Raw genomic sequence first — 12069 nt, 5'->3', positions numbered from 1 at the left:
TAATGGTTTGATCTTGATTCGTGAATATTGGTTCCATTGGAACAATTTCAGGTTTCTCCTAAAGTTATAATCTTGAATTTCAACTGGCATCTTTGTGGTGTAGAACCGAAGGATTATGACTTGTGATTGTTTTATTACTATCACCATTGTTTTTTGTTTTGTTTTGTTTTGCTTTTTAATAGATGGGAAGAATGCCTTAAGGCTTTTAGTCATTATTCTCCAAGCAATAAATGTCCAGTTATGGAAATGGTAGAATACCTCCCTGAATGCATGAAGGTAAGCTCTCCAGACAAAACTGATTCTGGGTATATGCTTGGCATATAATATAATATGAGGATTTATTGCTGTAATCACAAAGTAAATGTAATTTTCATTTTTAAAGTAAAGTTTCTAACAGTAGGCTATTGATCAGAGAAGTTAGCCAACAAGTGTTTCCTTGAATCAAAGAATGATGTTAGTTTTTATATGGAATATAGGAAAACATGGTCAACATTTTTTATTAGAATAATCCAAATCGAGAACAGAGACTACTAATGGTGGTTGCTGGTGGAATACAGCCTCCAGGTAGTTTTTTGGGGGCACGTATGTTATTGTTTCAAATCTGCATTAGTTGTTAACATTTAAAACCAGTATGCCTCTCTTAAGGATCCAGATATCTGGCTTCCTGTAAAAATCAGATCTGGTGAGGCAGAAACTTCCGGGCAAGTAGCAGCTGCTTCCTTGAGATAGGGCAAGCACTCTCCCATTTGATACATCCCACCTGTTCCTTTTCTTTTTTTTTTTTTTAATGCGATTTATCATCAAATTGGCTAACATATAGTGAGTACAATATGTTCTTGGTTTTGGGGGTAGATTCCCATGGTTCATCACTTATATACAACACCCAGTGTTCATCCCAACAAGTGCCATCCTCCAAGCCCATCACCCATTTTCCCCTCTCCCCCCACCCCCCAATCAGTCCTCAGTTTGTTCTCTGTATTTAAGAGTTTCTTATGTTTTGCCTCCCTCCCTCCCTATTTGTAACTATTTTTCCCCCTTCACTTCCCCCTTAAGTTTCTCAAGTTCCACATATGAGTGAAAACATATATGTCTTTCTCTGACTGACTTGGCATAATACCTTCCAGTTTCATCCACGTTGCGGCAAATGGCATGTCATTCTTTCTCATTGACCAGTAGTATTCCATTGTATGTATAAACTACATCTTCTTTATCCATTCATTAGTTGATGAACATTTAGGCTCTTTCCATAATTTGGCTACTGTTGAAAGTGTGGCTATAAACATTGGGGTACATGTGCCCCTATGAATCAGCACTCCTGTATCCTTTGGATAAATTCTTAGCAATGCTATTGCTGGGTCATAGGGTAGATCTATTTTTAATTTTTTGAGGAACCTCCACAGTGTTTTCCAGAGTGGCTGCACCAGTTTGCATTCCCACCAACAGTGCAAGAGGGTTCCCATTTCTGCACGTCCTTGCCAGCATCTGTCGTTTCCTGAGTTGTTAATTTTAGCCACTCTGACTGGTGTGAGGTGGTATCTCAGTGTGATTTTGATTTGTATTTCCCTGGTGATGAGTGACATTGAGCATCTTTTCATGTGTCTGTTGGCCATCTGGATTTCTTCTCTGGAAAAGTGTCTATTCATGTTTTCTGCCCATTTCTTCACTGGATTATTTGTTTTTCGGGTATCGAGTTTGGTAAGTTCTTTATAGATTTTGGATACTAACCCTTTATCTGATATGTCATTTGCAAATATCTTTTCCCATTCTGTCAGTTGCCTTTTAGTTTTGTTGGTTATTTCCTTTGCAGTGAAGCAGCTTTTTATCTTTTTTTTTTTCCAATATATGAAATTTATTGTCAAATTGGTTTCCATACAACACCCAGTGCTCATCCCAAAAGGTGCCCTCCTCAATACCCATTACCCACCCTCCCCTCTCTCCCACCCCCCATCAACCCTCAGTTTGTTCTCAGTTTTTAAGAGTCTCTTATGCTTTGGCTCTCTCTCCCACTCTAACCTCTTTTTTTTCTTTTTTTTTTTTCCTTCCCCTCCCCATGGGTTTCTGTTAAGTTTCTCAGGATTCACATAAGAGAACATATGGTATCTGTCTTTCTCTGTATGGCTTATTTCACTTAGCATCACATTGTCCAGTTCCATCCACGTTGCTACAAAGGGCCATATTTCATTCTTTCTCATTGCCACGTAGTACTCCATTGCATATATAAACCACAATTTCTTTATCCATTCATCAGTTGATGGACATTTAGGCTCTTTCCATAATTTGGCTATTGTTGAGAGTGCTGCTATAAACATAGGGGTACAAGTGCCCCTATGCATCAGTACTCCTGTATCCCTTGGGTAAATTCCTAGCAGTGCTATTGCTGGGTCATAGGGTAGGTCTATTTTTAATTTTTTGAGGAACCTCCACACTGTTTTCCAGAGTGGCTGCACCAATTTGCATTCCCACCAACAGTGCAAAAGGGTTCCCGTTTCTCCACATCCTCTCCAGCATCTGTAGTCTCCTGATTTGTTCATTTTGGCCACTCTGACTGGCGTGAGGTGATATCTGAGTGTGGTTTTGATTTGTATTTCCCTGATGAGGAGCGACGTTGAGCATCTTTCATGTGCCTGTTGGCCATCTGGATGTCTTCTTTAGAGAAGTGTCTATTCATGTTTTCTGCCCATTTCTTCACTGGGTTATTTGTTTTTCGGGTGTGGAGTTTGGTAAGTTCTTTATAGATTTTGGATACTAACCCTTTATCTGATATGTCATTTGCAAATATCTTTTCCCATTCTGTCAGTTGCCTTTTAGTTTTGTTGATTATTTCCTTTGCAGTGAAGCAGCTTTTTATCTTGATGAGGTCCCAGTAATTCATTTTTGCTTCTAATTCCCTTACCTTTGGAAATATGTGAACCAAGAAATTGTTGTGGCTGAGGTCAAAGAGGTTAGAGATTGGATCTTTCTCCATCCTGTTTCATGGTTTTCCTCTCGTCCAGATACAGTCCTATGCTTCCCCAGCTTCTCTTTCTCTTCCCTTTGTCTCTCCGCAGAAGGGGATCCCTCCCTTCCTTGCCTATGCAGCCTGTTTTCTCTCTCCCACGGTCATACACCTATGGCCCACCAGCTTGTCCTGGTGGGTCCTTAGGGACGTCTCTGTCCCTCTGCAGCCCAGACTCTTGGAATTCAAAGTCCTTTGGCCTCAACACTTCTGTGTTTGAGGGACGAGGGAACTTCGGGTACCCCTACTTCTCCACCATTGGCCCGCGAGTCCCACCTCTTCCTTTTGTATACTCAGTCTAATGCCTACCATTCATTGCCATGTATTGTCATTTTGGTGCAGCTGCTCTCCTTGTAGTCGAGAGATATTTCTCTATGTATGACCTTACCCAAATTGTAAAGACAGAAACCAGCCCAAGGAGAGACAACATTTCAAAAACAGTGGAAAAGAGCTCTTAATGCTGGCACAGTTCATTCATTTATACTACCCCCTGGCTTCTGTGGGCCTCCAAGTGTGTGATTCTCTGTGCTGGATTGAACATATACCCAGCATGTAACTGGACTTTCACTACAAGAGAAACACCCATGAACTGTTGAGCATGTGCGTGTTTAAGGATGCAGGTAAAAACCTCCTGAGAAGGTTGATATTTGAAGATTGGGACAAAGAATAATAATAAAAAAAAAAAAAGATGCCTTTGGCTGTCATTCAGAGGGAAAATATATTCAAATATGGAGGAGGCAGTGAGACATAGTAAGACAGGGGCACAGGGACAAAATTAGAGCCTGATGGTCCTGGGTTTTGGTCCTGGCTCTTGCTACTGCTTTAGGTGAGTCATTTCCTCCCTGAACTTCATTTTCTACTTCATCTCCAAACAAGTGACACTGATACTGATCTTACAAAGTGATTACAAAAAGTAGAGGCAAGATATATGAAGTATTCAGGAGGGTGCTTGTCATACCTTGTACAACCTACTGTTATTATACTGCTTGTGTGGTTGGTTATTAGTACTACAGATACTCACACTTAACTGTTTTTACTTGTCAGTAAGCACTTAGTATGTGCTAAGTACTTCACATGCATTTTTTTCCTTTACAATATCCAATAGAAATTGGGGCCCGTCCAGTTCATAGGTTAGCATTTCAAGTACTTAAATTCATCAAAGGGAACATAAATACTCAGGATTGAAAATGATCTCAGAATTTCTTACTCAATAATTCTAGTTGTTGGAATCTGTCCTAGTGAACAGAGATACAGATTTACATATAGTAATGTTTTATGTAGCATTAATAACAGTAAAAAAAAATATGTTAGAAATACTCACATATGGAAAACATGGAAAGGAACTTAAAAGATTACACCAAAATGTTAATAAGAATTACTACAATTGTGGGATTATGATTAGTTTTTCTTTTCTTTACATGATTATATATTTTCTAGTTCATTTTCGATAATTTGCTTGCATTTTAGTATTGTGAATTTGTCCTTAAATAACTTTTAGTTTAGCCTCACATCATACATTTGAGTAATTTACATAGTTCCTCCCCATGTTTCCACCTTCCTTTCTGTAGCTTATGCTGGTTACTAATTAAAAAGGTCTCAAACAGTCTCAGACCTGCTTCTCTGGTTCTGCCTTGCACAGCACTACTGACTAATTTTGTCCTTATTTCTTAGGGTGCTTTTTATGATCCTTAGTATCACTGCCTGGTCACCAACAGAGACTGAAAAAAAAATTTTTTTTAATGTTTATTTATTTTTGAGACAGAGAGAGACAGAGCATGAACGGGGGAGGGTCAGAGAGAGGGAGACACAGAATCTGAAACAGGCTCCAGGCTCTGAGCTGTCAGCACAGAGCCCGACGTGGGGCTCGAACTCACGGACCGCGAGATCATGACCTGAGCCAAAGTCGGCCGCTTAACCGACTGAGCCACCCAGGCGCCCCGAGACTGAAAATTTTTTAAGTCCCTCCGGGTGTTTGAGACTACCAGCAGGACAGGGGTGCCCTCCCAATGGGGCCTGGGTCCCTGTTTCTCTCCTTCATGAAGGGGTGCTGTCCAGTCCTCTACCCTTGCTTCTTGCAGGTGGGGTTGACCAGATGCCCCAGGAGTTTTGGGGGACACACTGGTGGTATCATCTGGAGCTTTTTGTGTCCAGATTCTTCTCCAGGAGAACAATCTGACTGGGCAGTATTCCTTTCTTGGGATGATGAATTTGGGCACCAGAAAGGTGCCAGCACACAGATTGGGGGTGACTGAAATAGTTTATGTTAACAGGGACCCCACAAAAACATTTATCCCTACATGTCCTAGAGGTAGCTGTAATGATCCCTTAAGTGTTCTCCCCTTTTCTCAAGCACCTGAAGGGCGTTCAATATTTCTTCATTTAACCTCTGTCCTTCAGTATGCTGTTCATGCTGCTCTGGGCAAATACTTTGTCAGTGTTGTTCATCAAGTGAGGACAGAAACCAACACAGCACTCCATGCTGGAGCAGTATAGAAGATGAGATATAGATGGAGCAAAGGAACCCTTTATAAGCTATATATTCTGTAGAAGGCCAGAAGGACATCAACTCTTGGGTAAAACTCACAAAATATTTTTGACTCAAATTTAGTAAATGTGATTTCATTCTTAGGCATATTTTTCAGAATCACTAGGTATTTCTGAGGCATGTGGTAGTAGTTGAAAACTTTATATTTTAAACTTTGTTCCTGAATGGCATGGATTATAGTTTATCTTTGAAGTACCAGAAATAAAGGAAAGGGAGAGGGGAGTGTCTTGGGTATAATTTTTGAAATGGGATCAAATCCCATCTCTCATTTCGTTTTCTGACCAATGTCGTAGCCATGTTTTCTCTCTTAAAGGTCCTTTTAGATTGTTGCATGATGCCCTCCAAAAGAGACAAGTCCTGCCAAGACTATTATGTAAGTTTGTTTTATCATGGTCATTGAAAGTTTATTATAATTCTTTAATGAATACTAAAAACAATGTTACTAGAGTTCCACAGTCTCAGAAGGTGGTAATTACTGTCTTCATTTGTCATATGATTATATCCTCTGCTTGTGAGAGAATTTTTCCTTGGTTTTCCCCCAATATTTTAATTGTTTCTAATAGCATTATTTAGAGTTGTTTCTAGTCTTTGTATTTTTTTGGGTAGTACTAACCTGAAGAATGAAATTCCAAAGATCTGAGTGGTCTTTTGAGAATTCATCTTCTTCCATGACTGTGGGTTATAGAAGGTTACGTAACAGCCTTTCAGGATATTTTTTTTAATTCATATGAAATAACAATCTACATTTCTTCAGACAAAATGACTCAATTTTATTTGAAATATTTAATTTTCAGAAGAATGGTAGACTTACGTATTTGATTTGTCAAGACCTGCTTTGGGGTGTATACTAGATTGTTAATGTTTTAAAAATTGTGTCTTCTACAGATTGAGTATAATTTCAGGTATCTTCAGTGTCCATTAGAATTTACCAAGAAAGTAACACCTGCACAGGATGTTACATATGAGCCTCTTACAACCCTCAACGTAAGTCCAGTGTTTTCACTATCTAGGTAGTTTCTACATGGGTTCTGTGTTTTGGTATGTTTCCAGGGAGGGGCCTGAAGAGAATTCCACATTTACAGTTTGATGTCTCTCTCTGCCATGTGTCCTAATCCTTTACTTTTTAGTGAAGAAAGCAGTCATTTTCCACAGATCCTTTACTTTAGTCCCCTTAAAGTTCTACACTCTTAATCACTTTAGTTCTAATGGTCATGTCAAACCTGCCTCATTCAAAATCCAATAAACCATGGACAACATAGGCTGACAGTCAGTGCTTACTCCCTGACTCCATCCATCTAAATATAGACCTATATATTTAAGAGTTTTCTCCATGCAAGCCACAGGAAAATGTAGGGGCGACATTTTACAATCACAGATTCTAAGTTCAATCTAAGGCGCTCCATGGTAAACTCTGACCTTTCAGAAGCTCTTTGATCCTTCTGGAGGAGTGATCCCAATCTGAAATCAGGCCTAACATGCACAGTATGGACCCAAATTGCCCGAGAGACTTAAGACCAAACCAGATCTTACTCCAAAGTGGATTTTACGTTTCTAGCAGATGGGACAATAAAAGCCATGCAAGATGATCCACTGCAGTCTAAATCGGGGGTCTCCAACTCAAATACATAACTGCAGAGGAAAGACGTAACTGATGAGTGGGCTCCTCGTCTAAAGGGAGAGCAGCTAGCAGCATCAACAGATTGGTGCCATGTGGGAATGGCGACCCAGCCCTGTACACACTGGCAACAAATTAACCCTGTTGCAAGCAAAAGAAAACCTATTTGAAAGTGATTTCCAAATTGTGGTCTAGGGTCTAGATCTGTGTTGTCTAATACAGTAAACGCTAGCCATGTGTGACTACTTAAAATTCAAAGTTTATTTCCTCATTTGCAGTACCCACATTGCAAGCGCTCAGTAGACTATGTGCCTTGTGGCTCTCATATTGAACAGCACAAATATAGGACACTTCCATCATTGCAGAAAGTTCTATTGGACAGCTCTGGTCTAGACCAATTGGGAATTTTTATTCACTTTAAATTAATTCATTTCTCTACATGGGAGCCTTTGATAGAGACCATGGTACCAACCATCACCTTAAGTGATATCTAGAAGGCTTACTGAGTACTTGGAGTGGGAGGGATGCAGAGTCCTGTGGATTTTATGCCCACAAGGTTGACAGTGGAAACTAACCTCATGCTGGCTCTATGCAAAACATTTTACCTCTGCTGGAGTATGTCATGTTTTGTAGTTGTTATTTTAGTTCAGACTGAATAACAAAGTCACCTAAAAGTAACTATACTATAGCTCTACTTAGAATTTTTGTGTGTGTATGTGGAGGTTTTTAAATTATAATTTGAAGAACAGGCAATACTTCTACCAGAGTTTGTTTCCACCAGCAGAATAAGGAGGAAATAAAACTTTGTAGCTTCTAAGAGGAAATAGGCTTTGTATACTATAGACTCAGAATAATTTATATGACACAGGTTTGCTTGAATAAATACACCTCACTTAGTGGTTGGCTTTTAGCATAATTGAATAATGCCTTAATAACTAACAAATCTCTCATTATATCTGAGCTGAGTGGGGTTCTTCTGGAAGGAGAGCTGGTCTGCGATAGGAAATTATTGTTCACAGAAGTCTGAGAGACTGGATGGACCTATCAGTGCTTAGATTCAGGCAAGACAGAAACCAGTCCCTTGGGCCACTCCCTGAACAATTAGAACATTCCACATATCGCTTTCCTCTTCAGGTAGAAGCCAGGAGTTGGGGATTTTCTCTTGATCTCATTGTTCTGTGCTGGGAGAGGGGCTATGGCAAGTAAATGCCATGAATTTTCCTACTGTTTTTGATGTGATTCTTCTTGGCTACAGGTTCACTTGGGGTATAGGAACCTCTTAACTGGTTTCTGTATTTCTCACAAAAGCAATTGGTCCAGGTATTGTTAAGTTGTGATAGGTCTTGTCTCCATGGGCATAGATGGTCCAGGACTTCCTATTCCACCATCTTGCTGATGTCACTTCCTCTGTGTATTTCTTGAATAATTAAAAATTGTTTTTAAAATAGATATTAGTTCCCAATAATTCATGAAAACTTAATCCACAAGCTAATTTAATGACTATGAGTACTCTACTATTTAAAATCCTTCTAGAGAGATAAGCCTGAGTTTCTTCAGGGAAAGAATGAGTGTAGCTCTTGCTCGTTTATTTTTAATACCCTTTCCAGTTGTAACTTTGTGTAAGATTAAAGTGCTTATTCTATCTCAACTGGTAAGAAATTGAAAGAGACAAAATGAATCAAGTAAGTGCATTCATATAAAATGGTTCTAGCTTGTGGTTTTTTAAAAATACATTCCTGATATAATTTTTGATTTTTCAAATTTTCATAAAGTGTTACTTTTATAATATTAAAGTTATAAAACCAGCAAACAAAAAACTTAGTTTGTACTTAATAGTTTAATATGATTTATTTTTATTATTCTCAGGCAATGGTACAACATAACCGCATAGAGCTTCTCAATCACCCTGTATGTAAAGAATATTTACTTATGAAATGGTGGGTATTAAGCAGCATGTATGTATGTATGTATTTTTTTTAAGTTTATTTTTGAAAGAGCGAGCAAGTAGGGGAGAGGCAGAGAGAAAATCCCAAGCAGGCTCTGCACTGTCAGCATGGAGCCTGATGTGGGGCTTGAACCCAGGAACCATGCGATCACGACCTGATCTAAAATCAACAGTGAGATACTTAATCACCTGAGCCATCCAGGTGCTCCAAGTAGTATTTCTTTTTAATAATTTAAAGTCTCTTAAATAATATGTTTTTGATTTTTTTAAGTTTATTGATTTATTTTGAGAGAGTGGTGTGGGGCAGGGGGAATCCCCTGTCCGCACTGTCAGAGCAGAGTCCTACACGGGGCTCAAACCTGTGAACCGTGATGTGATGTGAGATCATGATGTGAGCCAAAACCAAGGGTTGGACACCTAACCAACTGAGCTACCCAGATGCCCCTGGACTTTATTATATTAATGTGTTACACTTTGAAAAAGAAATGTGTCAAAGGCAAATGTTTTGGTATTAAGAATGCTGATGTTGTTTATTTTTGACATTAAATGAAATATTTAGGAGGTAGAAACCCCTGTGTGAGATATGAAGAAGCATTGCTGGGCCTTGCAGTTTAGTGGACAGTAAAGTGAGAGGGGTACCTGGGAAGAGCAATCAACGTGGAAGTCAGAAAATATGAGCTAAAGTCTCTGTTCTTCCGTTAATTGGTGAGATATTTTAAGTAAGTCATGATTTCCTGGGAAGTTGAGATTCTTTTCTGAGAATGAAAAAAGGTGAATTTGAAGATCTTGGTTCTAAAGTTCAATGAATTTACCAAATAGATTTCTGAGAGAGATTATAACTACCTTTTCCACAGGCTATCTTAAGTAAATATTTTTTGTTGAGATTGTGATTTATTTTTGTAGGTTGGCTTATGGGTTTAGAGCCCATATTATGAACCTAGGATCTTACTGTCTTGGTCTCCTGCCTATGACCTTTCTTGTTGTCAGTATAAAGCCAGGTATGGCTTTCAACTCAACTGGAATCATCAATGAAACTAGTGATCATTCAGAAATATTAGACACCAAGGTATTTTTGATTAGTCATCATATTTCAAATTTTTAAAATAAAAGATTATTACAAGTGTGTTTTTTTCCTCAGAAATGCTAACCCCATAGTAAATCTGAAATATTAAGGCTTTTATTATTATGGACTGTATGATTCATATGTGAACAATTTTTCCTAAGATCTTTTGTGAAATGCGAGGGAATATAATTTAGTCAATAAATGAGTTCGTAAATTAATTTAAAGGAATGGACATATGAGATAGTAGCTTTAATACTGAAGTATATACTACTTTAAAATATGTCTACAATAAAGCAGATTTATGGCTGTCTGGGATTTTAGGAAGAGGGGGTCATTCTTAGTGGATGCATGGCTTCTGTTTGGGAGTGATAGAAAAAAAGTTATAGAGCTAGATGATGATAGATGGTGGTGATGGTTGCATAATATAGTAAATGTACTTCATGCCACAGAATTATACATTTTGGAATGTAAATGTACGTGTAAAATGTAAAACTTTTAAAATGGTAAATTTTATGTTATGTGTATTTTACCATAGTAAAACACATTTTACATAGGTCTACAGATTCATACTCTTTTAGAGTTCATTTGGTGATTTTTGAACCTCTTAGGACATTATGAAATGAGTATGTGTCTTTATATTGGTATCACAGTAATTTTCTGTTTAAAGCAAATATAACGCTACATAGAAATGAAGAAGAAAATTAAATATTTAATAGTGGAAATTATGCAAAAGCAAAAGTGTTTTATTTGCTATCTTTCATAACTGTTTTACACATTTTTGTTTCAGAATTCCTATTCTATAAAAGTTTGTATGATTTTAGTTTTTTTATCAAGTATATTTGGATATTGCAAAGAAGTGGTCCAAATTTTCCAACAGGTACATGATACATTTTATATCTCTAAAGTTGCAAATATTTTAATATGCAGAACATAAATTGCTAAACTATTATTGAACAACATATGTCAGAATAAAATCACATAACTTGACCAATGTATAGATTGGAAGTACCAAACATAAACTTTTCAAACTGTAGAAATCACATGATTTTAGACAAGATTCTTGCATCGGATGGTGCCTATTTGATAAATCTGAAGTAGAGATGTTCTAGTTCTACTAGTCTGTATGAGTTTGTTTACAAATGAACTTATGAATGACTTTTCTGTATTTTCTCTATCAGTTTGATATTTTGCTAACATGATAGCGGGATTTTGAATTAGGTACTTTTGAATATAACTATTTATAAAGGACTTACTTGGCCCATGGTTCCATTTCAAATGGGTCTTTTAATTCCTTTCTTAATAAGAATGCTTTTCTTTACTGGATAAAATTCTCAAGTTATAATAAAAATTTGGGAACTTTTTATAGCATAATTTTTACTTCATGCTTTTAAATGGATGAACCAAGTTCAGATCAGACTCAAGAATTATGTGAATTATCTACAGGTCCTTGCTTTGGTTAATAAATGGCATCAATCTTTTATTTAAAGTCTTTTATTATTCATTTTTTTGTGAATGTTATTTTTATAAGATGTGTAACTTTTATAAGTACCTCACTGTATGTGAAAATTTACTTTTATATAAGCACATTGATACCTGCCTTAAAGAATGTCAACGACCATTACAATGCTTTGCATTTGTTTGGTACTATATATTTGCAAGTGTGTGTGTCTGTATATAGTTTCAGTAGATTGTCACAATTCTGAGAGTTAGACTGTATTGTTCCATTGTAGTTTGAATGATTGAGGGCATATTAATCTCATCATAATTCTCATTTTTTATAGATTATACTCTAAATTGAACTATAAAGTTATATGATTTCTCTAACAGACTTGGTCTCCACATTTTTTAATTGATACTGAAATTGTCACCTCTATAGAAAATTTGATGTCCAAAACTTGAAATTTTT

The 12069-nt window shown here is 37.3% G+C and overlaps 1 protein-coding gene across 1 annotated transcript in view; it reads left to right on the top strand.

Moving 5' to 3' along the window:
* Nucleotides 1-12069, top strand: part of TRPA1 (transient receptor potential cation channel subfamily A member 1) — a 55546-nt gene that overhangs the window by 30014 nt on the left and 13463 nt on the right. Inside the window, exons 15-20 of the mRNA XM_078441547.2 lie at nucleotides 183-276; nucleotides 5854-5913; nucleotides 6426-6524; nucleotides 9022-9092; nucleotides 10004-10166; nucleotides 10951-11040. Coding sequence (XP_078297673.2) covers nucleotides 183-276; nucleotides 5854-5913; nucleotides 6426-6524; nucleotides 9022-9092; nucleotides 10004-10166; nucleotides 10951-11040 — 577 coding nt within the window. The remainder of the gene's footprint in view (nucleotides 1-182; nucleotides 277-5853; nucleotides 5914-6425; nucleotides 6525-9021; nucleotides 9093-10003; nucleotides 10167-10950; nucleotides 11041-12069) is intronic.

The sequence above is a fragment of the Panthera onca genome, chromosome F2 (assembly GCF_046562875.1).
Source record: "Panthera onca isolate mPanOnc1 chromosome F2, mPanOnc1 haplotype 2, whole genome shotgun sequence".
Taxonomy (NCBI): domain Eukaryota; kingdom Metazoa; phylum Chordata; class Mammalia; order Carnivora; family Felidae; genus Panthera; species Panthera onca.
This window is presented reverse-complemented; position numbering and strand designations above follow the sequence as displayed.